A 26,430-nucleotide genomic window follows, 5' to 3' on the forward strand; every position below is an offset into this window, starting at 1 on the left:
ATCTGTGCACTGTAACGTGTACTACCATCATCTCAACATCAGGGGGAGGCCTTTTTGCGCATTTGCTCCCTCTCTTTCTCACAGACACACATCCAGAGAGCCGGAGCTGCCGCAAAGCCCCGTCCTCCGGGGCTTTTTAAACGCCGTGTTTGCTTCACGCTCCAACAATATCATCCATTGAAGCTCCGTAGCGGTAAACGCACTGAACCGACGGTCATCGTGGGAACAGTGGGGACAAGCGCAAACCGTCACGGCTGAAAGGAGGACAACGGAGGGGCCGTCAGAAAGAGATAGATACTCGGCTGCGGGTCACAGAGTTTAACCCCTAATCTGCCGTCGTGCTGCTGCTGCTGCTGCTGCTGTCGGGGGGGAAGGTAGCCGAAACGGGGAAGGCGTCGCGGTGAGATGTGAGCGGACCGGGTCGGTGATTCCGTTGTTTTCAATGTGGTTGGGACTGCAGCCGTTGCAGCTAGCTCGGTACGGCCGCGTTGATGCAGCAGGCTGTCGTGCTCAAATCCACCGCCGGATCTGGGAAGACAATAGGTGAAAGATACGCCGGTCTGGACTCCCAAGACAACACGAAACCAGAGTCTGCATCCGCTTGTGCTTCACCAGGTAGGTGGTAACACGGTTCCTTACCCCCGACACCGAGGCTTTGATGCCCACAGCCTGCCCGTTCTCCTCCCGGTTGCCTTGACGACTCAGCGGGACTGCGGTAGTTTTAACGGACAAAGCAGGTTAACGCTGGCTAATCCCAGTTTGCTAACATTTTACTGATTCGGAATAAATACGTCGTTAATTTGAAAGGCTACCCTCGACCGAGCTGACCTAAGTGTGTTGGTGCCGTAAATTCAGCACAACAGAAGCAGACGTAGGTATGTTTTGGGTTTTAAATAACGGCCATTTCTCCGTCCAAACGCCGTTATCTGCCGGAGCCCGTGTTTTGCAGTATGGGCGTAAATTGGTTGATGCGAGGTTCATGTCAACCATTGTCATGCAGTGATTCTTGCACCGTATTACCACATAGCTTCAATGCCTGCTCACAATATCCTCTTTAAAACTGCTTTTCATAACAATTAGTCCCTCTGTAGACACGTAATGCTTCGCTGGTGGTAGTTCTTGCATGGCACTAACATGGTGCCCACAGTTATCATGATTACATTGCATGACAAATTTAGAGGATGTAACCCACAACTCATATCTGCAAAGGAAGACGAGCTTTAAATGGAAGAATAATCTTGCAGCTCATAATGAATAGCTTTCACTGCAAACTGAAGTCGACCAGTATGTCATATTGCAGTGTTTTTGCCTTTTCAGCAACACACATAGACACCCATCCAGGTGTGTCTAGTAAAGACCTGCCTGTTTATAGTGAAGAAGGAGGGTTACCCCTGTGTTTTACAGCTGAAATGTTTTATTATTGATGCAAATCATAAAAAATTTATTATTGTACCCATTTATTGAGCATAAGCTGGCAAATGTGATACTTTTTGCATGAGTGTTTTATTTGCAGAATTAAGACTGTCTGCATTATACTAACCTGTTCATTGCATGTTTGTCATGGATGCAGGGTTTGAGGTTTTGGTGACATTATCAGCAAAGACTGTGCATGCTGTACCTTCATTTTCATTCATTATGACTTTAAAAGTTGCTCGCCAGCTGTGACAAAGCCATGACAGGTGGTCGTGAATTTCTCCACAGTGTCCGCGTGAGGAATCGGGTTAGAGAGTGAAGTGACAGCCGGCAGGCAGCTGCATCAGGATGGCGGCCGTGGTGAACTATTCTCCGCCCTGGTGGGTGAATCTGCTCCACCGGTTGCCTCATTTCAACATCGAATTCCAAATGGTTAGCAGTGACTTCAGGCCGGAGGACTCTGAGTACCAGAAGGTAAGACAAGTACGGAGGAATAATTGCCTCCCACTCAGAATTCATCATCCCCTTCATCATGCAGCATCACCTTATCATCCTACCTCCTGCCACCTGCCCACACTGTAATTTCACAGTAGAGTGGCCAAGTGGTGACTGAGGCTGTCGTGCTACCAGAGAGTTGTGGGTTCCCTCGCTGCATCGATCAATGCTGTGTATGTGAGAGAGAGAGAGAGAGAGAGAGAGAGAGAGAGAGAGAGAGAGAGAGAGAGAGAGAGAGAGAGAGAGAGAGAGAGAGAGAGAGAGAGAGAGAGAGAGAGAGAGAGAGAGAGAGAGAGAGAGAGAGAGAGAGAGAGAGAGAGAGAGAGAGAGAGAGAGAGAGAGAGAGAGAGAGAGAGAGAGAGAGAGAGAGAGAGAGAGAGAGAGAGAGAGAGAGAGAGAGAGAGAGAGAGAGAGAGAGAGAGAGAGAGAGAGAGAGAGAGAGAGAGAGAGAGAGAGATCAAGACAGCGAACCTATCCCAGCTTCACTGTTTTGGACAAATAAGTGGAGAAACTATAAGTTCATTTGTAAAATTGTCGGGTTGGCTCCTAACCCCTGATTCAGGGCCTGAAATAGTTGTAAATCTGAGGGGTTGTTAGATGAATATTGGTACAGGGAGAAAACGGAGAAAGCACCAAATAGTTTTATTTTATAGTATTTTTTTTATGTGTCTCTTTGGGAATTGTTATAGCGAAGCAATTTGTAAAACTGCTTGCAGCTTGTGCACATATGTAATCTGATTGTTTGGCTCCTCAAACACCATCAGAAGTGTGGGAACAAATGGAGGAGTTAGTGTACAGAAAATAGTCACCAACAATCATGCTAATCTGTTATTAAGTGAGTTTGTTTATCATGCCAAAATGCCAGACATTTTCTGTGAGGATGTTTCAGTTTTAATATTATTGTAAATGTGATCTCATTTGGCCATGGCGAAGGGCTTGGATAGAACAACAATTTAACAAAGACAGTAAGTTGAGGGCGATGCCTGGAGCTCTGGGATGTACTGTTTTGTTTTTTTAAACAAGTTTCTGACATTTTATTGGATTAAAAATGAATTAATAATAATCAGGTGAAAAATGAATCATTAAAATTAGTTAAAGCATAAAACTAATTGCAGTCATTCTTTGATTAAACACCACCTTAGTCGACAACGCTGCCTTCTAGAGCAGCTCTATCTCAAAAGGGGGCTTTGGCCCAGTTTTGCTGCATTTCATTAGAATCCTCAAACAAGGTGACTTCCAGGTCTCTGCAGCAGAAAGCGCAGCCCAAGCAGCTCACACAAAGCCAAGGCACATCGTTTAGAATCTCACATTTCATGCGCCACGGTCGCCCCTCAATGTAGCTTGCTGACATGTACAGGGAGAGGAGGGAGGGCCTGCAAGTTCAAGAGCCGAGCGTGGGAAGGCACCCACGGCCATGAGCAAGGGAGGGAGACGAGAACTGGAGAGAGGAGGAGGAGGAGGAGGGAGAAAGATAAAAAGAGACTGATTGGAGGCGAGAGGAGAGAGAGAAGACTCGATGAGCCATGGGAGGTGCTTCTAAATTGCCAAATAGCCACTTCCTGCGAGCTATTCAGCGTTAAACTAAGGGCCTTTGTGTGTGTGTTTGTCAGCGTGTGTGCTCACTGGAATTTTAAGGACCCCTTTTTTAGACTAATTACATCCTGACATATTTTAGCAGATGAGGCTGTTTCTATGTCAGTGAGCATTCTGCACCATGATCACATGTTTGTTTGTGCATCATTTGCATGTACAGTTGCTGTGCGTATTCTATATATCGTATGTGCCGTGTGGATGTGTGCCATGTACAGTATGCTCACTTTCTGTGTCAGTGCGTTTTTAGCACTCAGTGTTGTTTGTTGAGGTGAGGTCACAAATCTCCCTCGGGCGTCGAGTGTGTTATTGTATGTGTGTGTATGTGTGGGTGAATATAGGGGTCCTATTCAGGGTGAAATCGTTAATTCTGGCTAGACGTGAGGAGGGAGGGATTGAGGGTGAGAAGAACAAGAAGAAGGAGGCTGAATTGGATGGGGTGGAAGGAGGGAGTGAGAAAGGAGGAGGAGAGAGTGATGAAGGAGGGTGAAGAGGGGGTGGGAAAGGGAGGGCTGTAGTCTGTTGTGAAAGAAAGCTCTCATTCTTTCTTTCACTCTTTCACTGAAGCCCGTCTTTAGATTGGCTCAGTATATCTGTCTCAAAGGCTTTCATGCATCCACTCATCCAGCTGAGAAACGTACAAACACACACACACACACACACATTCAAACAAGGTCCTACACAGTGTCCTTCACTGCACTGTGTCCGTCACCGCACCACGACAACACACACACACACACACACACACACACACACAGTCTCACACAATAGAAAGAGATTCTTCTGTGTACTGTTTTTCTTTCTGATGTGATTTGGCTCACATCATTTGCATTCAGCTTTTGAGCTCAGAAGCTGCTCAAAACTTTCTTCTCACAGTGCGTCACTCACTCACTCACTCACTCACTCACTCACTCACTCACTCACTCACTCACTCACTCACTCACTCACTCACTCACTCACGAGAGCACTTGGTCTCTCATGACTTTGTCTTTATTGGGCATGCTGACTCTGTGATTTCTTTTAAGAAAACTGTTACACTTTCTTTTTTTTTTCCTGGAGAGCTGAAATAGGAGCTCTTATCCCAAAGTTCTGCAAGGCATCGGAATTGCATGTGTGTGTGCGTGTGTGTGTGTGTGTGCGCGTCTGTTTGTATTATGGTAGAATCGCAGAGTCAGCTACTAGCCGCAGTTAAACAGCTGCAGAACATTACAGAAGAATCACGTGACCTGTAATAACACACACTCGTACATATTCCCAGCTGGGGAAAGTAAGTTAGTAATTGGTATTTTGGATTGTGTGCTACAGTTTTCACAGTGGAAGACATTATCTCATTGCATTTTTTAAAAGGATCAAAGTGGATCAAAGGCACAAGATGCCATTCTTGAAGCTTTTTTTGTGCGAGAGTGAAAACTCAAAAGGCCTGACTGTGGATTTAGCAGTGGGTGCTTTGTTTGCTCTTTGACCCAGTAACACAGGTGAATGTTACCACAGTAAACTCAAGGTCAGTCAGGGCTTCAGGAAAGAAGTTGAGAGGATACTGTTAGGCACCACTATACTACAGAGAGACAACACAGGCAGGGAGAGTGCAAGGACAGCTCGCTGAAGTGGAAGCGATTGATCCTGTCAGCTCAGACACATTCCCGCACCATTCCGTAGGCGTGCACGTACACATTTAAATGGACAGATTGAAGTAGATCAGTGTGCCTGGGTGTTTAACGTTTAGCCCCTCCTCCAGCCTGCGAGCTGATCTCCAGCAGGGTAGATGCACGCACGCACACACTCACACACCACACACACATTTAGATCTAAGTACAAGCACACTCATGTACAGCCAAGCTCACCATGCTTATTAGAAGCTAATTGATCCACGCTTAATCTGCTCTGACGGTTTCCCCAGCCCGACAGTTAAGCTAACGGCCGTCATACAAACCAGGAGGAGGGTGAGGTGGTTTCACAGAGCTGGTCTTGATTCACATTACATGTTTACCATTAGGTCCAAAGATATCAAGAGTCCAGGGTCAGCTGTTGCTGCTTTATATGCACACCACTACTGGCAATCTTTAATTTTATTACTATAGTTATAGCTATGTAGTTATTTCTGCAAGTTTATAGTTAAAATCATTTATCAAGCAGAAATGGTCGATGCAGTGCTTCGTGCTTCTTAGACGTTAACGTTCACTGCATGTCTTTATTTTTGTTGCAGCAAATTGCACAGCTTGAGGTTGATTCGCCAAGGAACTGCCTGGAAGGCTTTTGAAGTTGGGATGTCTTATTTTTTTAATACGATACCTTTTTGGTCATTAAAATACTTTCTAAAACGATATTTGACCTTAAACCAAGGTTATATATTCAAACAGTCTTCTATCAAAAGTGCAAGGCCAAAATTTCTGTTTACTGTCATATACAGGTTATTTCCCTGCTTATAGGAGTTTTGGTGCCCCCCAAAGATGTTCTAAGCCACCACCAGAGAAAAATGACATCTGCCAAAGTGAAGACTTGAGAATACAAACAACAAAACATGAGACCAATTGTGCTTACTGTCATAAATTTTCAGCTCCTAAAGGCCCATTCTAAGCCAGGAAGAACCACGATCGAAAGATAGCAGCAAATCCTCACATCTGAGAACATGGAACCAGCAAAACAATTAATATGTCGCCAGTTTGTTTTGCCAACTGAAAATGTTTTTTTTTCAGCTCTGCAAAAATATTCCACCTTCTCTTCCAGCGTGTCTTTTGCTAAACACCCCCCCCCCCCCCCCCCCCCCCCCCCCCCCGTCGCTGTACTTATGTCATTCCATTTATATTCCTGAAGCACGATTTCTGATAGGTGTCATGAAAACAGCCTTCATTGTGCAGCGTGAGGTTTCATTCCTGTTCTGCAAAGCTTAATGCATTTTACTCTATAGGGTACTAATCTCTATTGTTGATTTTCAATGCACAAGAGATCCAACACTGCATTAGTGGTGAACTGTATGGCTTTAATCTAGCACAACTTCTCTGCCACTAAGCCTATGGATAATAATGTAGGATAATACCAGAGACTAGGAATCTACAGAGCTTATCTCCTCCTCCTCTCCCATCAGGATTCTCTCCTCCTGTCCTCCGCTCATCTCCTCTAAACTGTTGGGGGGAGAAGCAGTCTGAGGAAAAAAAAGCAATCAACAGATTTCCTCTCAGCACTGTCTTGACAGATGCTTTCCATGAGAAAATAACAACGCAGTCGCAGTGAACACACATTTGGCAATATCATAAATACACACAGGTTTCCACTGATAGATGTGGAAGTTGGAGCTCAAATTGTATTGCCATTTAGCCCATTACAAGATTACAGCAGGCCACAGCCACACCAGGCAGACCTCAGACAGTAGACGTACACTGATGCTCTCGTCCTGTTTGATTACTCGCCTTATCTCTCTTCACATTTTACCACTTGCATATCGGATCTCACTGTGCATCGTAAATCTACTTTTGCGCTCTAATGGCCCCTAAGCATGGTTAAATTAGCTTTAGCCCTCCACATGTTGGTGCTGTGCCCCTTGCTGGTTTAATTATATGCTGTCCACAGTTTACCGGGAAATGCTGACGAAGCCAGAAGCTTGGCTATAGGAATGGCAACGTTGGATTCTCTGCTGTCAGTCACCACATTTATTCAGAGTGTGTCGCCAACATCTAGGTGGTGTGTCATGAATTTCTGTAAAGACATTCGTATCAACCTTGCCATGAATTGTACGAACTTGTGATGTCTTAAAGAGCCCAAGTGGCGCTTTTTGGAATTTTTCCGTTAGCGTGTTGTCGCTTTTAGTGCATGTCAAGTGTCTGCAAACTTACAAATCCTCATGTTCAAATAAAGGAGTGACACAGAAAGCTTCTTCTGAAAGGGCTCATTGGTTATCCAGGCTTCTCTTCCGTTACTTATTTATGTCACAGTGTAGTATATTTACTTAAATTCTGCCTAGTGGCTCTTTCTGCCCCTGAAACAATGAATGAGCAGCTTCCTCACAGGCTGTCATTGTTTTCTAAGTAAATTTTTGCTACTGCAAGGCCTGTGTCTCTCTGCTTATCCTGACAGATCTGAGGTTACAGTATCTAACCAACAGTATTTCACGTTTGTCAGGCCAGCTGACCAATCGGATCAGACTGAACCTTTCAGTAGATGGGCCTTAAAGAGATGAGAAGATGTGCCAGTTTGAGAAAAATTATGTCCAAACATCTAAACATATTCTAGTAAACCACAAAAACATAATGGTAAGCCTGTAAATGTGCTTACTATGGGATCAGGTCAAAACCCACAACCATTAGCCTGAGCTGTATTTTGTGTTTAGCCCTCATTAGCATCTGTCAACATGCTAAAATGCTAAATTAAATGCTAAATATGGTACACATTGTGCTTAGAAAACACCAGCATGTAATCATTGTTCGTGTGAGCATGGGTGCATTCCAGTACCAATACTACCATACTGTATAGTGTGCCAGAAAAAGATTTAGTTTGTCCTGTACGTCAAATGTAGTACGCCAAAAATACCCCAATGTCCTAAAATATCTGGGCAGATTTTGCAGTATGTAAGACAGCATGCTTTTCTTGGCATTCTCACACACAATCCTTTACACCTACGTCATATACATCGTTGTGTCTCGCGCAGTACAAACCAGAGGTGCACAGACAGATGACAGCTCATTTTGCAAGACTGATGGTTGAAGTTTAAGGCACATTATTATGATTAAGTGGTATGCCCCAGTTGTATTCATACTGCATGAAACAGTACGTACTTTGTAAGGGTCGCTGTACGTCCTGAAAGTTGAAAGAAAAAGCTTGTGCCCACTTTAGCATTTAGCTGAAAGCACTGCTGTACCAAAGTACAGTCTCACAGATTCACTAGTTTGGCTGTAGACGTAACCCTCGACAAGAGATTCCCAAAGAAATGTTGAGCTCAGTTTCCTTTCTTGTATTGTTTGAGTCATTTATGAGTCAGGAGCAGTTGAAATCAAAGTAAAATATTCAAAAATACATTGATTTAGTGTACCAAATGTTTTTTCTATTGTCCTTGAATGTACGCTTGATGTTGTCAAGTTTATATCCTTGATGTATTTTATTAAACAAAAGAAGGTGGGGAAATTGCTGGCTGGCTGTGAGGAAAAATTGAGGTCACTACAAAAAGCCTGGGAAGCCAGGAAGTCTGTGAGGATCTTGGAGGTAGAGTGAAGTTGCGTCTCCAGAATTTCGCTGCTGCTGTTTCAGACTGAGCAGGATTCCTTTGTCTGCTGCAAGTAGTCTAGCAGGTTGAGATTTTGGTTTACCAGAAATGTGTCTTTGTCTCTACATGGTCTTGCAGCACAATGAGTTTTCCAGACATCCCCGCAGGGAGAAGAAAAACCAACATTTCAGTGCGTGTGTGATAAAAAAAGATTTCATCAGCTTTCGCCAAATTGCAGTAACAGCCCTCATCTCTGTCTTTATCCACTTCTCCCTTTTTAGTGTTCTCTTCAGTCATCTTCTTTCACATCTTCTTCCTTGCATGTCTCTCCAGTCTGTCTTTTTTTTTGTTCCAAATTTACTCCCCCTGACTCCTCCTTCTGTCTGCACCCCCACCACCCCTTCCTCCTTTTACACTTCAAAGCTTTTAGAGGGTGTGTGATCCGTGTGGTGGGTCTCCAGAGCACACAGCTCCCCTACAGTAGCGTTTCTGCTCCCTCGATGGAGGTGTGCGTGTGTTTGATGGTGTGCAAAAACAATGCAATGCAAATTTTTCATGGTATCCATTAAACGCTAATTTAACAGCCACTATTTTCTGGCCTGAGAGTACTGGAGGGAGGGAAACGATTTGTGCGTCTGTCTGCTAGATCATGTGGTCCGTCTGTGTATCTGGTTTCTGCTCCTATCAGCTAATCTGCTTCCTGCATCCTTAACCTACATCCTAAATTGTCCACTTCCCCGTGATAAGGGCAGCTCTCAAACACAATACATTTGACTTCCAAATGAAACAAGGTCAACGTTTGATGTAAACAGAAACTGCATAATAAAACCACTAATTTGTTGTTTGTTTTATCACTCCCTTTCCTTTGTAGTCTGTTTTGCTGCTCGGTGCCGTGGCTTTGCTGTGTTTGGGCCTGGACCTTCTCTTCCTCCTCTTCTACTCTTTCTGGCTTTGTTGCCGGCGACGCAAGAGTGACGACTCCTCACACTCCCATACGCACTCCCAGCAGCCCAGTCCCGACTGCTGCTGCACTGCTTGGTGCGTTATCATCGCCACACTCGTCTGCAGGTGAGAGTTTATCCCTACAAGAGGAAGGTCTCTGTACGCAGTAGTAGAGCTGTGTTTGTGTGTGTTTAACCCCCTTTACCTTTGCATCCATGCCACAGGCTAGAGCATTTGTTGTATTAGGGATGCTTGAGTGAGTTACGGTGAATATATTAAATCATCTTCCCCAATTAACAAGTTGCCCTGTAGCCTGGACTTGTCTCTGGGGATTGTTAAGGAAAGGTTAGCAGTGATTTACTGGCACAGCTGGTTGCTGTACAGCTGTGCCGAACATGCCGCTGAAACTACACAAGAAAGCACTAGGCTAGTTCCAGTTGGCGATCAGGCCGGCGATTGACGATGGAGCCGTAATTGCTTTTTTTTAAAAAAAAGGTCTGCGATCATTGTTAATCATCACAAATGTCTGTAACCGTTAATTTCTGGCATCCAGCTTGTGCTACCTTTTCCATCTGCCACTGTATGACCCTAGCACCTTTGTGTGCTCTACTACCTGAGCAAACTATTTCTGTTGAGCTTGCATCTGTAGCTGAAGCCAGACAGTCACTGGTGTGTGTGCATAATCACCCGTAGTCTCTTACGGTACACTTCAGTGTTTTTCACTCAAGCCTATGCATGTCATTTGTCACGGATTCTGCCGTAACACTGCAGAAGTAGTTTTTAGTGCGTGTAATTAGAGAGATTGAGACTTACAATATTACTATTTATTGATCACTACCTTGCCACGTGATATGTATGTAATATGAAAACACAAATGACTGCAAACCCCGAGAAAATACTGTGCTTGTCTCCCAGAGTTACCACAGTCCCACAACGTACACTTACATGTGTAGTGCTGTTCACTTCTTGGATTGATAGTCATGCCTCCTTGCATTATTTTCAAGTAGATTTTCAATTTAAATACACAAATGGCCTCTGTATTTAAAAAAAAAAGAAGCAAAAATATGATTTACTAACATTGAAAAGTGACTTACTGAAAAATACAAGATGCGATGGAGACAGATTTTCTGATTTGCCTTCAATGTCTTTGTATCTGTTTTTCTTTCTGCCACATAAAGATTCATTCAACTGTTACATGCTTCCACTTCAGCAGAAAACATTGAGATGAAAACTACACATACAGGGGTGTCTGGATTGTCGGGGGTGTACATAATTGCAGTATCCCCAGTTCAATTCAGAAATACCCCACTGAATTAGGAAATACCCCTGAGCAGAGATGGATGAAAGGATGATATTGTTTTGAATATGCATTAAGGGAGAATGAATATATGAATATGTAGATCTAAAGAGAAGACGTTCCAAATGTTTCTCCATCAAGCTGAAAACATCAATACCAGGTTTTCACTTACCAGCGGCCTTATATATGAATGTACATGAATCTATCTGCTGTAGCCTTCACGTCTGCTCTGTCTTGCTTTAAGCCTGAAGCCATGTGTTGTAACTGGGAGCCAGCCAGGTGGTTGCACTCCACTGTTTGTGTTTATCTGACTCTCTGAAGGCTGTGTGTACACTCTGAGGTCTTTCACCCGAGCCCTCCAGCACCAGGACAGAGTGTATTTTCACCACAGATCCTGGGCTGTGTGGACTCTGCTCCCCTCAGCACACAAAATGCGCATACAAACATATCGGCCTGCTAATTGCGCAAGCTATTCCTCTTTCATTTACTCTTTCTGCTTCTCCTCTCCCGACTTTTCCTCCCTCACTGTTAGTCCCCCTCCTTTATTTATTATTTCTCTCTGTTCGGCCTTCTTCCTGGCCTAGAAAGGTTGCCATGGAGACAGAAGTAGATTTGATGCAGAGACGAGAAATGAATTATACAGTCAGGGGAAGCTGTGTCTGTGTGCGTGTGTGTGTGTATTCGCGTGACTCATGGCTGAAGAGTGTTTTTTGGGAGGTTTTAATATTTTATGATTAGCTATGTTATTTCTTAGTGAATATTTGATATGAATCTGAGCGTACGTGGATGCATTCGTGTGGGATCGCTCGTGCTTTTGTGTGAGCGCGCCTGCAGTTCTTTGTCCACATTTTATATGACATCATGTCTTATTTTTGGCCCAGTGCCAACCACATGTGGATTTCCTCCATTTGTGTGCAGGTGCAGTGTGTTGCAGTCGACTGCTACCATTGTGCTGAAAGGATTAGTCGATCACCAAAAAACTAATCAACATATTTAATGGTCAATGGATTGCTTCAGTCATTTAGGAAAATGTCAATCAGCCTTCCAAGAATGAGCTTTTTTTTTTTTCTGGCTCAGAATAAATCTTTTGGGGGGGTGACTGTGCACGACTGAAAGCAGGATTGGTTCAGGCATAGTAATGGCGCTGACACCGTGTTACCTCATTTAACAGGGATCCATGCACTTTCCTGTTTGTTTTGACCCTTTGATAAATAAAAATTCTTTTATGCTCCAGTCTAGAAAAACCCCAAAATAACAATACCTCAAATATAAATGCTTGGAGAAAGTCACCTTGGGCTGTGGAGATTTTTTTTCTTTAAATTTTTTGTATTAACTGAAAAAATGCTCAAGAGATTACTCACTACAAAAATCATTGAGGGATATCTGAGTTCAGTGTCTTTTCCAGCAGCACCAGCGGCAGCACCTCAGTGTTATTCATTCGATATCAGTGCTCTCTTTTTTCATCATTATATGTTGCATTGGCTGGAGGTCGTTCTAATCATTTGTGTGTGAGGTAACATGAGGTCAGGGATGCTGCTGCATCAAAGCTGTCTGTGACTGAATGAACGTAGTCTGACTTTGCCAGCCCATTTTGTAGAACATACTGGTCTGGCTGCACCACACCATCATTCTGCTATTGTAGGAAAAATGCTCCGGCATGTTTATGTTTCTTTAAACCAAATTACAGTCGTCGTAGGCGGGGCTAAGCGAAGAATGCGGCTTCCCTCAAAATAGTGACGGCTGGAATAGCTGTGGTGGAACATTTGCATGCAGGGTGATAAGCACTATCATTAAAATGGATAATCCACTGCAAATAAACTAGCAAAAAAATAGCAGGGCAGCCTGATTGCAGCATTGAAATCTTCAGCAAAACTTGACATTGTCAAAGTGGTAGGTTGCTGCTCAGAGGTTGTTGTTGTCCCATCATCAAGAAAACAGTAACGCACAGATAGCAGAAGAGAAGACAAAGCCGACCCAAATGAGCGGTGGCTCAGACACACATCCTTCATCTGGTGAGTTGGACCAGAAGGAATGTAGCCTACAGTTCTAACGTATAGCTTTATTTGTACACTGCACTGACGAAAACCTCCGTGTATATATAGAGCTGTTATTTTGGGAAATTTGAATCCAGGACTGGAGGAAGCAGTGATGAAAACTGACATATGGAGGATTCATTACAACAAGTAAATAACTTGACCGGCTGCTGCTGAAAAAAAAACACCATATGTGCTTCTTTTCTTCAATTTTATCTCACATTCCTCCTGTATGTATCATCTTCTTATCCAAAAAAAGTGCTTGATTTCATGCAAGGATTTTTTGTGATTTATAAAACGGCCATTTGTAAACACTTTATTTGCTAATTAAAGTCAGTATAGGTGCCCTCTCTCTACAAATAATTATCATGATCAATAGTTGCTACTCTGTCTTGATATTACTGATAATATTTTCTGTTTATAGTCAGTAGGGGTTACATATTTTTGTAGTGTTTCTGCTGTGCCACTGATGTTGGATTATATAGTATAGTTTTGACTTGACTTCATCGCAAACAGCATTTACTGTCTCATCTATTGAGCTCCAGTCAAGTACATTTTAGTGCGCTCATTTAGGTACAGCAAAGCATGTTTAGCTCGTGATGTCAGTTCGTTTTAGCTGAAAGCAAAGACTAATATAGAGCTCAGTCTCTCTGAGCTAGCATCAGTCAGAACGGCTAGCTGTTCCTCAAAGGCAAAAGGTCTTGGTAATGGTATTATATGTGTGTTCTCCAGTGTTATTTCATTACTTCCTGGCAGGAATACCCCGTATGTGTTGGTTAATAAAGTCATGGAATCCCCTGATAGGAGCCGCAGGTATTGAACCAGCAAAAAAAAAAAAAAAAAAAACGCAGAGAGAAAGGAGGGATGTAGGGAACGGAGAGAGAGAGAGAGAGAGAGAGAGAGAGAAATACTGGTGGTTGGAGAGAAGAGGAGGATGAGTAAATAGGAGTGGAGAGATGATTGAAAGTGACATCACGTGGAGGATGGAGTGAGATGGTGGGAGGCAGGGACGAGTGGGGAAATGAAGAGTTCAAAGAGACTGTTTAGGTCGACATACTTTGTGCTTTCATTTGTCTCACTTGTGTTTTTCTTCTGTGTTAGTTGTTGTATTTTACATGTACATTGTAATGCTCTGGAACACACACACACACACACACACACACACACATATCTACACATCTACACAATATAAAGCCTGTTGTAACATGGGGCTACTCAAGAGCTAATGGGCTAGAATGAATTGCCTCAACAATGGCCATAAATTTCTCTCTACAAATCTGTCTGGCGGTAGTGTGCAGAGACATCATCGATACAAAGCGTACAGTCATACGCACACAGAGCGCACAAAGGGAGGGCAGAGGGGCACAAGAGCTTCTACAGGGTGAAGGAGAAAATAAAGCATAGCGGGGAGGGACTGTGCGGGGGAAAATGGGGTTAGATGTGACGAAATGGAGTGTGGAAAAAAGATTTCTGCGGTGGTGGCTGATCGAGGGGTGCGTTGTGGTGTAAACATGGTTAAGGAGCACTCTGGTTTGGAAGAAAAGGGTGTTGGGGCCAGGAACCCCAGATATTGTAGCATGTGTAATGTGTGAATGTGGGTGCAGAGCTGCAGAAGGATCATATTATTTGTGGTCTGGTGACCCAATTATTGCATAGACTCTCTCAGTGTGTGTGTGTGTGAGAGTGTGTGTGAATCATTGCTGGTTGTCCTGTGCTTGCCTGAGGCTTTAGGGTGACACCATAGGAAAAAACATGAGCCCAGTGGCGCCTGTTGCTGGTTAACAGAGGAACTGCACTCAGCAACTGAACTGTCAATGCTGCAGTTTTGGTGTGTGTGTGTTTGCGATGCTATTCAAAGAATGAATTAGTCATTGTGTTAACATTTGGCTCTTAATATTTTCTGCCTCCCAGCGCTGGCATCGCTGTAGGATTCTATGGAAACGGGGAGTCGAGTGATGGAGCCAATCGTTTGGCGTACTCCCTCCGTCATGCCAACCGCACCATATCTGGGGTGGAGAAACTGGTGAGTTGTCTGCTAGATGGAAAAAAAAAAAATCCTCAAACAAAAACACAAATAAAATGATGACTAATTACAGTGCTTTGTGTCTAGGTGTCAGACAGTGCCATAGCCTTAAACCAGACAGTGGAGGAGAGCTTGGTCCAATTAGAAACAGCCTTTCAGGAGCAGACCGACTACGTGTCCATCGTCCAAAAGCTGCAGGGACAGCTGGACGAGCTGGTGAGGCTGATGGTTGATGTTCCCTTCTGGTCCAATACTGACATCTCCCTGGAGGACTTGGCCCGCAAGACAGAGACTTTTGACTTTTACAGGTAACTATGCATACGTAACTATACAAACTGACCCAGTAGAAAGCCCAGTGAATAAGCACCATGTGATCCTGAGTCTAAAGCCTTAATAAGTGGGTGATCTGATTGGGAGCATGGTACATGGGAAGTTTCCTCTGTGGTATATTTGCAGCTTTCTGTTATCCCTCCGTGTTGGGTGTTGAAATGTTTAATGGAATGATGTATCCTCTATATGTCTGAAACCCTGTGGTAAATTAATGTCACCACAGGTGGCTGGGATACCTTGGCCTGCTGCTGTTTGACGTACTCATTTGTCTTCTGGTGCTCTTCGGTCTGATACGCAACTCGAGAGGCACCCTGATTGGGTATGTTGCTTCACATCACACCTCAAAAGTTGTTCCTATTGGATGAAACAAATCTTGTGTGGACTCTGAACCTGCATCATGTAAATCTGTGAAGCGCGTCGTGTGTTCTGCGCAGAATCTCGACCTTAAAAGTATGCATTTTTTTTGTCCTTCAGAGTATGTCTGCTGGGGGTACTGACTCTGATAATCAGCTGGGGTCTCTGGGCCTGGAACTGGCTGTCGCTGCTGTAAGTGTAACCATGGCAACATTGCCGAGCTCTCTGGCACTGCAATGATGTAATCTCTACCCACTGCTGAAGTGAGCGTGTTCAGATGTTACTGTAGTCTGACATGTCATGTATGCTTTCCCTCTTACAGTCAGCCAGCGACTTCTGCGTTTCCCCAGATACATACATCACCAGGGTAACCAAGGAAAACGCTGTCATCAACCAAGGTATACGGACAAAACAGTGCAGGACTGGAGGACTGGTAGCAGCAAATTTTAATGTTTTTTTTGCTGTGTTCCAAAATCTTTCAGACTCAAAACCAACCCTTGCACCAGGTCATCTTGTGAACTAAAGGCTAATTTTCCCCACTTCTGAAATTTTAGATAGTAAAACAATCACAGAATAGATGAAACCTCCACAATCACATTGTCATAAAGGTAAAATCAAACATTGTGTTTTTTATTTGTTTCTTTAAACCGGTCAGATTTAGCTTACGAGCTCTGGGGATGGGGCAGTACTACACTGTTAAAATAATGTAAAATTACAAATAATCATTTTTGTACAATAAAGTGATGGAGGTAAAACGGTAGGTTTGTAATCAGTCGACTCCTTATAGACAAATACTGTAAGTTTGTAAATAAGCAGAAACATCGAGAATAGACTCCAGTTTCCTCACTGACAGTGGAATCTCACCCTGACACGTTGCTTCTATTTTAAGAAACAAGTGTGTGCGTTTATGTGTCTGCAAGAGTGTGCATCCGACGGGATTGCGTTTGATTGACACTCTGGTATCTAAAAGCTCTCACTCTCTCTCTGCTGACTGCAATGCATCAGCAACCCTGTACTCCCCACTCACTCTTCCTTCTGCTTCTCCCAGACGCAAAAAAAAAAATCTCAGCTCAGTTTCACATTTTCATTTAAGATCCTGATCAGATTTGTTCTCTCCGTCTTCATCCTTTTATATCCCTCTTTACCTCTCAAAATACTCCCCTTCTTCCTCTCCCTCCCTCCCTCCCTCCCTCCCTCACTTCCCTCTTTTCACTCATGTAATGAGATCCGCTGTCTGTCAGTTGTTTCCGCTCTATCTGTTTGCTCTAGAGCACAGATGTTGCGTTTGTAATACACATAAAAACACACGCAATTATGCCTGGGAAACACTGCAAACTGGGCTTAGAGAGCCTTACTACATGCTGTTTATATCCTTCTTTCATTTAAGTGTCTGTTCCGAATGTATTCATTTTTATACTGATGTCTGTTTATTGCCACGTTTTCAGATATCCTGCAGTACTACCTGAGTTGCAGCTCTGGACAAATTAACCCATTCCAGCAGGTAACTTCGCTCTTCAGTGTTGTTGCACTTCCTTTTTGTTTATCCAAAAATGGCATTGCTTCATTAGAATGCATTTCTGGTAACAGTGGATTCTAGGGATTTAAAAGAATCAAAATGTGAAGCAATTCAGTAACTGAAAAATATATTTGTGTATTTGTTTTTGTTTGTGCCTCTGGTGTCTCCCTGTATGTTTTGCAGAGGCTGTCAGGGAGTCACAAAGCATTGGTGGAGATGCAGGATGATGTGGCAGAGCTACTGAGATCAGCAACACGTGATTATGCCAACACCAAGGTATATGTGTGTGTGTGCAATGATCTATAGCACTTTTTTTCCACAGAAGAGGAGATTTGCATCAGTGAAAGTGTCAGCTGTAGAAGTGCCAGCACACGTGTTTATCTTGCGTGCATGTGGATGCACATGCAGGCGGGTATCTATATCTGAGCATGCATGTGTAACCTCAGTTTTGTGTGTGCAGGGGAGTCTTGAGCAAATCCAGTCTGTGCTGAATTCTACTGAGGTTGGTCTTCACCAGCTGACTGCTCTGGTTGACTGTCGCAGCCTACACATGGTGAGTCACATAGAGTGTTGTGTTAAAAGAGAAAAGTACTCAAAGCTCAAACTTTGTTCTTATCAGCTGACTCGTCTCCTCTCCTCTCCTCTCCTCTCCTCTCCTCTCCTCTCCTCTCCTCTCCTCTCCTCTCCTCTCCTCTCCTCTCTCCTCTCTCCTCTCCTCTCCTCTCCTCTCCTCTCCTCTCCTCTCCTCTCCTCTCCTCTCCTCTCAGGATTACGTCCAAGCATTGACCGGGCTGTGCTATGACGGGGTGGAGGGTCTCATCTACCTGGTTCTCTTCTCCTTTGTCACCGCTCTGATGTTCTCCTCTATTGTGTGCAGTGTGCCACACACCTGGCCTGGCAAGAGGTAACACACACCCACAGTTTCTCTCATGCACGTACATGAGACACACACCAATCTTTACATCCCTGAATAGTCTTTTCGTTAATCTGTACACTAACAACTTACATACTAGCTCTAACTTCTCACTGTAATTGTCTAACTGAATTCAGCTGATGGACTTGAAAACAGTGGATCGACCCGTACAGATTCTCCTCGGTGCCCATGCATGTCACTCTTTTATGTGTATTTGCCTCCCAAACTGTTGTATCTTTCCGTATATCTACTTGCCTGTCTTTGCAACCATCCAGTTTTCTCTGCAAGTTTTATTTTATTGTTTACCATCGGCACTGCCAGTGTGGCTGATTGTTTGTTTCTATGTTTGTACATATCTCTCCTTTTTTTCCCCCTCCTCTATGGATTCGGAGCACCAGTCTTGCGTTAGACTGGATATCACCACACTTTTTTTTTTTTCTGTGCCCCACTTCCTCCTTCTGTTCCTTCCCTTCCTCCTCTCCCCCTGTCCTGATTTGGAAATGCTTTGGGCTTCAGCGAATGATGGTGGATACTGAGGAAATTGAACGACCTTATGGTCAGATACACAACCCATTCCAACAACCAAAATACTCCGTGGTAAAAATCACTGAATGAGCTCTATACATGCAGTGACGGTTTTCACCCCGGTGAATGATTTGAATAATTAAACACAGCTGTGCCATAGTAGCGCTGTTTTATGATTGTTTGTTGGATGTGAATCACCAGCAGTGCCGATGTATGGCCCAGCAGGTATTAAGCAGTAAACTTTAATGTCCCTGAATTTAACAAGAACAACTGCTCCCTAGGTCGGTTCTTTATTAGACTGTGCTGCAACTGCTGAGTCTGTTTGATGAGCTGCACAGCTTAACTCCCTTTAAGTGGAATGACTGAAACACCGACATCTGGTGGCCATTCGGGGCAATAACTCTTCCTCCACCTTATTGTCTCTGTTAACACGGGGCCTACGATATACAACTCCCTCCCTCTTTGCTTCCTTTAAACATTCCAGACTGATGTGGCGTTACTAGTATGTGGACAGCTGGAATAGACTGTCACAAAGCAACAAAGAGGAAAATAAAATAGTCTTAATACTAAGGTCTACAGATGCACATGTGCATGCGCTTTGTGATCCTACATTGTAGAATCCAGTACATTTCTGTAGCCAGAGATTCAACTTCCAAATCAGCACATATCTTATTTGATGCCTCATTCTGTTATGTTGCTGGCCGTTTTACATTTTTGACCATTTTATGTCTGAAAATGGTTTGCCCAAATCAGCCATATTATCTCCTTTTTCCTGATGTTTTTGCTTTTATTTCCATGGAGCACACAGAGATGCATGAGTTATATCAACGAAAAAGGAGTGTTGAAATTTGATACTATTTGAACGATTCGACTTGGACAGTAAATACCAAAAGCAAATCCTTTATGTCAATAGAGGAGGACTGCATGAAGAAAATGGCTGCATGTTTCTACTTATTCAAAGGACTTTGAGATATTAAAGAGTCTACTATTTCACTGCAGTGTAATATTATGTCACGACACGCAACAATGAAAAACAGCTACATGTGTCTGCTCTGGACTCTACTGTGCTTAGTAGTGGATTTGTTTGTAGATGAATGCTTCCCATGTTCCTTTTCTTCTTGTTCAGCTGCTTTGGGGCTGGAGGCATGGCTTTACCAAGTCTTTTGTATCAGGGGACTCCTGACAGTACAAGTACACCTTCCCCTCTCCTAACCTCCTCTTCAACCACTTGTTTACACTCTGTTGTCTCTCTCGGATCTCCCTCCCCTCTACCTTTCCCCCTCCTCTTCATCATGCCCTCTCGTGCCCTGCCCTTACCCTGACTGATTGAAGGACGGATGAGGAAGACGGAGAGGACGAGTCGGGTGCCTCCCGCGGCGGTGTGCACGATAACCTGTACCGCGTTCACATGCCCAGTCTCTACAGCTGTGGCTCCAGCTACGGTAGCGAAGCTAGCCTGCCCGCTACCGCCCACACTGTCAGCAATGCCCCCGTCACTGAATACATGTGAGTTAGCATCCACCGCTAGCGAGAGGCTAGCAGGATCAATACACTGCCTGCCGTAGGTAGCTGATGCTTGCCCCCTGTGATCCAGACTAGCAGCATAGCGATGCTCACTGCCTGCGATATGATAAGTTAGAATAGCTACTGTTAAAAATGTATGGCTCGCATGTCCATTGTGACACACTGTTAGCAATATTTGTCACTCGGTGACTTAGAAACAGTCACTAGCTCTCCCTTTGATGCTGATAAAACGTAGCTGCTTGCTGTATCAGCCAGGCTGCTTGTTGAAGCCCACAGTGTTAGAAAAAAGAATCATGTTTGCACTTGCATAGTATAAGTTACAAGTTTCACCCTGCTTGTTACATGCTGTTGCCACAGAACTGATCGCTTGCTCTGAATGCGGAAAAACAGATGAGAAACAAGCATATATATATATATATAGAGTGAGAGAAATATATACATATTCTGCCACTGCTTGTTACTCTTTTAGCTAATCAAGCACAATATAGTAACTTTGAAGTCATAAATCAGAAAGTTGCCAGTACCTGTGCACTGAAAATCTTATATTATTTATATCATGAACAAAACTTTTATGTGTAACTATTTTCTGAATCACCTCACAGGTTTGTAGACATGTTTATTCCCATCTAGGCTGCCAGATAGTCAGTTTTGATACATCCCAACATGATTTGAAAGTAAAGACACTTACACTGTCCCTTAGACTTAAAATGTCTCTTTTGTCAAAGCTAGTTTATTGAATTTGGCCTTGAAAAATAAGAATCAGCTGCCAGCTTCAAAATAACTAGCTGCCAAAGGAGCAGATTCACGTAATCCTGTCAAATCAGCTCCATATCCTACAATAGCAAACTATGGAAACTGGTTTGACAGTGAAGTAAGCTATACACACATTTTAAGGACCAGTCAAGCGAAAAATACCTCTGTGTATCTTTAATAATTTAGACTATTTCATGTACTTTTTTAATGTTAGAGCTTTGGGGTTCTCCCATACACACAGTGTCAACTTGTAGTAATAAGATGAAGCATATGTGTTTGTTTTTTCAGACCTTTACAGTACCAGTCTCAGGTTTTTAGGTGTCTGATGCTCTGTCACAGATATGTTCTTATCTGGCTGCCATTAGATTGTGCTTGCAAAGGATATTTAAAGCCTAACTGATAAATATTTTATGTGTAATGTCTTATTGAATCTGTTAAAAACTGAATGTTGCAATACAAATTACCAACTTGATTGAAAATATGCCCCTAAAGCCTTTGTCCCGTGGCTACCGACACTGATAAAAATTCTGCTTTACAGAGTCAGTGTCCCATTGTGAGAGTCAAAGCTTTGTGCATTGTTCAGAGAGAATATTACCTATGTTGGACTGTGGCAGATGTGTTTAACCGCTGGCTATATAGTACCAAGCATTAAGTCTTTTGTAATTATTATTGAGGTCATTTGTCAGAGGCCATCTGTCAGAGAGTCATTATGTCCTAATGATGAGCAGACCACAGATCAACAATAGATCAACAACTCAGCTCCAGGGTGACCACATGCAGTAACCTCTTATTCTATAATGCAGGAGCCAGAACGCAAACTTTCAGAACCCTCGGTGTGAGAACACCCCCTGATTGGCAGGGAGTCCCCTCCACCCTCTGTAAGTGCACACTTTCTAGAACACACTCTCCCTCAGCTATCTTCCAATACCCACAGTGCAGCTGGAAAATAGTTCAAAACTCACAGAGATGGCTTTTTTTAAATTTTATCTGTAATGAAGGAAGACCGGCAAATGATCAAATATCCTATCTCTGCTGTGTTCACAGCATGCTATATGTGGATATTGGAAGCTAGTCCCCTGTCCCTACACCACTGCAAGTGTCCTCTGTGCTCAAACTAGACCGTGATCACGGATCGCATTCATGAAGGTCATTTTGGCAGCCTGGGATAACTGGAAGCTTGAAAAGAAGCCTGTTGTTAGCTGGGTTTGCACTTGCATCAAAAGAGGGGGTTGACTGTTTTGATAAGTGTAACAGTTGTTAGATGTAAAGTTGTTCTCTATTTCTGATGTAAAAAGTCTGGTTGGTTTCACCATGGCTGTCAGTGCTGTGTGAGGAGAACTTGCAGACCACACAACATTCATTTCTGAGACCTCGCTGAACTTCAAACACTTAAAAACTAGAGATCCTGACTGTTGTGGCTTTGACAGGGTGCTGCTGGGCCTGTAGTTGTGGATGTTGTTCCATGCAGTAACAACTGCATACATTACAATACGGTGGACTGGCAAAATTGATTTAACAAACCTAGCATGGTTACTTTTTAACGCCTTTCAAGATGCATTTCTTGCTCCATACCATCTGGTCGAGCTCGATAATTTTTGACAACTCTGCCCCCGAGCAAACTTGAGCCCAAACCTCTAAAGTTCCTGCTCCCCCTTCCCCCTGTTCCCACAGTGTGTCTATGTGTGCATTTTCTGGTCGAGGTGTATGTGTCCTCTGTTTCTGTTGCCCCTCACCCTTCACCATCGAACAGCCACAGGAGCACTGTCCCCACCTCCACTGTTGAACTGTAGCAGCCGACAAAATGGCCACGATTCATCATTCTTAGACAGGGCTGTTGACTGGGCCGTCTTCCTGTGCAGAGCTGCTCTTCTGTCTTCTGCAGTGATGCGGAAACCAAAGACGTCCAACTCTAACTAGCTAGGTGCTCACAAGAGACCACTAACTCATACCAGGCTAACCTACTACATCAGAAGTAGAGCACTAACTATGAATGAGTCACATCTAATTTACAATAACATCATCAAGACCTAATCAGCTGAAATAATAACAAATGACTGTTGTAATCAAACCCCGGCTGTCCAAATGACTGGTCACAGTATTTCTGCTGTACCTGTGTGTTTGTGTCTCACGTCATCCATCTTGGATTTGTCAAGTATCTATCTATCTATCTATCTATCTATCTATCTATCTATCTATCTATCTATCTATCTATCTATCTATCTATCTATCTATCTATCTATCTATCTATCTATCTATCTATCTATATCTATCTATCTATCTATCTCTCTATCTATCCATCTCTCTATCCATCTCTCTATCTATCCAACTATGAGACCATTTCAATTGTTCTCTTTCTCCTCAGTATAAATAAGGATTAATTTTAGCCCATCCATGCTGTCTGTGTCTTCCTTCTGTCCCTTTTTCTTATCTCTCTCTCTTTTTCCCTACTTTTCATTGTTTCCCATTCTTGTCTCTTGCACTTCCTTTCCTCCTCTGTGTCCTCTGTCTCTTCAGTACACCTCCAGTATGAGAGCAAAGTACCTGGCCACCAACCGACCGGACCAGAATCGACGTTCCGTTCCCAATGACCAACTGGATCCCGCTAGCCGGCCTCACCCCGCTGCCCGACCACAGTCCTCAGTCCACTAGAGACCAGTTCAACTCCAGTACTGCCTGAATCCAGTTCTCACAGCCAACAGCAAGCCCCAACACAGCGCTCACACCAGAGCTGAGCGCTTTTCAGCACCAACAGGACCCCACTTTGTCCAGGTCCACTGAATTTCACCGACACCGACCGGTTCACCAGAAACAACACAGCAAGCTTGAACTCAAGGATCAGGCTCCACAGCACAGGACAGCACTTTGAAGGTCGACTTCTACAGCATCTCACAGCAATCCAAAGTAAACCGTCAAACCCGATCACTATTTCTACTCGTCCTCTTCATGCACACGTTCCACCGCTGCTGTGATGGATCAGCCCTCATACCCACAATGCACAGCAACAAAAGCACCTCGCCGCAGTTTCTTCTACTTTCCAACCGTCTCTTTCTCCGCTGGAGTCTGTACACTGCCTTCCAGTGTAGACATCTTCGCCGCTCTCAAAACTCAACCCCCCCTCCGACGCTTTTACATTCAGACCGCACACTCGCACACAGACAAGCGCACACACAAAGCACACACCCGCTGTACAGAGCTGTATATAGTGATCATGTGCTTTATTCTGATTTCATAAGAAGTAGACTGTTGAATCCTTTCTGGTTATGTGGTGTGCTGCGTGTTTGTCATGAAAATTCTCGCTGTATCTCTCATACAAACACACACAAATAGGCGGATAGTCCAACTGAACACTCATCTGTATAAAATAATAAGCCAGTGAATCAGAAAGCCATGTTTAGATAGAAACCGAACGGTGTCAACACATCCACATTCTCTCTTTAGCTTAACATCGTTGTCTAAGACTTGAATCGTGAGCTCAAAAAACGCGTGCCCACGTCTCTTTCCGTACTCGTTAAGGTGCACATACAGTACATGCATTGATCGATGCATTTTTGAACATGAGCCAGGAATTGTGAAGTAACTGCTTCGAATTATGGGGAAATGGAGTCGGGGACAGTGGACGCAAGAAGGCTCAACCTGTGCCAAAAAACTGAATAATTAAATGAGGGATGCCTGATTCTGTCCTACTGCCTCCGGTCGTGTCACATGGAATGCTTTCCTTCCGACTGACGCTTAAAGGGAACAGAAAAGACACTCGAAAAGGGAAGGAGTGGACTGATAGTTGTGAGTACACATTCGTAAGGTGCTATGTAAAGCAGTCAAGGACCCAGAAGATGATCACGACTGTGGAGGGACTTTTTTTTTTTTAACTTTCATGTTTTTTTTTTTAAATTCAGGGATGTGATCAGGAGTATAAAAAGCAGTACAAAAAATAGAACCATCATTACAGAAAGAAAATTTTTGTCCCAAAACCTGGAGGAAAAAAAATCCTGTCCCTGATTAATATTGTTACGTAGAAGTATTCAAAAATGCAGGACAGTGGGTGTTTTTATTTTTTTAATTTTTTTTTTATCATAAGCTAACATTCAGGATGTGATACTGTGACCAACTGTAGTATTCTCTTCTATTCTTCTATACTGTTAATTTCTTCCTGTGTTTTTTTTTTTTTTTATTAATTGTTGATCTGGGATCAGCCTTTAGCCATCAATCGTGTTTTTTTTTTTCTTTTTAAAAAAAAACCCACAAGCACAAATTCTCTTCAAGGTGACTTTGCGAGCTGGAGAAGTAAACCTCACTGCCTGGGACACTGCCAGTGGCTTTTCCTCCCTCTCTGAAACTCTGTGTACAGTGTATAAAAACAGTCGTCGTGAACCCGTGTGTGTGACATCACTGCAGCGTGATTGGCTGTTGCTCTATCTCAGTGTTACTCTGTGTGAGTACAGTGATCAAGTGTGTCTGACTGGCCACAAGCGAACGCCAGCCTATCTAGCCTGAGTCATTTCTACATTGACGCTGCACACACACACACATACACACATACACAAACACATACATGGATTACAGACACACACACACACACACACACTTCATACACACTGCAGTATCATATAAATCCCATGTTTTCCCTACTTTTGTCCTGTTTACATTCACATCTAGAGCTGTAGTAACTGCACACCCTCCCACACTGATAACCATTTGCATTATGGGTGATGTAGTAGGTAGTAATTGCATTTCAGACAAACCCCAGAATCTGGTAGGTAACTGAACGAGCAGAGCCCTAACATTCAAACACCATTCCTGTACAGCATTTTAATATCGTATTATTAATCAATGACCACTTCTCGTATTAGCGAGACAATCTTACATGTGTGATTTTACTAGAAAGGAAATGTCCATGTTATGGTAACAATGCTACCTATGGTCTAGTACTTTACAGTGTTTTTTTTGCACCATTGATGCAAACAATGTTAAGATCTGTGGGACTAGTCACTGTTAAATGGCCTTTCATAATGTTTTTAAACTCTTACAACACTCTTCATATCACATGTTTTTTTTATTTTTTCTCTGTCTTGTAAAAATCAGACTTTAAAGATAAAATAATAGCTAGCTGTTTTGTAGGAGAATAAAGGCAAGAGCAGCGTTTTTCCTCTCTTATTAATGGTGAATGACTCTCTGTCTTGCAATGTTTTAATAAAACTATTCCAGTGTAGTCTGCACACCTGGCTTAAAGTCGTATTTGAAGTTCTGTGCAATGCTCTCTGAGATTTGACCAATCTGGTACAGTGTGTCTTAACGGAACAAAAGAGCCAAGCTCGTGTTTTAGACTTGATGATGTGCGAGTGTGTGTGGTATGTACAGGATTTCAAATACACTTCTGCACAGATGTGACAAACAAACAATGTTTTCTATGGCTGTTTTTATTTTCTGATGGTTTAACTAAGATATTAATGATATACATGTCGAAACTGTGGTAATGATATCATTCAGCCTGGAATAAATGTTTTAAAAAAAGAAATTAAAGCAACTTTAACGTA

At 43.2% G+C, this 26,430-nt stretch overlaps 1 protein-coding gene across 1 annotated transcript; it reads left to right on the forward strand.

The window, feature by feature from the left end:
* ttyh3b (tweety family member 3b) lies at positions 1-26,430 on the forward strand. Its single transcript, XM_022208937.2, is given in 17 exon segments — positions 1-615; positions 1,702-1,887; positions 9,561-9,757; positions 14,873-14,984; positions 15,072-15,292; positions 15,538-15,633; positions 15,789-15,829; positions 15,832-15,860; positions 15,991-16,066; positions 17,114-17,169; positions 17,368-17,460; positions 17,645-17,737; positions 17,952-18,088; positions 19,955-20,128; positions 21,703-21,746; positions 21,749-21,777; positions 23,414-26,430. Coding segments are annotated over 16 exon segments (1,659 nt in total). The 5' UTR covers positions 1-615; positions 1,702-1,761; the 3' UTR covers positions 23,549-26,430.

The sequence above is a fragment of the Acanthochromis polyacanthus genome, chromosome 3 (assembly GCF_021347895.1).
Source record: "Acanthochromis polyacanthus isolate Apoly-LR-REF ecotype Palm Island chromosome 3, KAUST_Apoly_ChrSc, whole genome shotgun sequence".
Lineage (NCBI taxonomy): Eukaryota > Metazoa > Chordata > Actinopteri > Pomacentridae > Acanthochromis > Acanthochromis polyacanthus.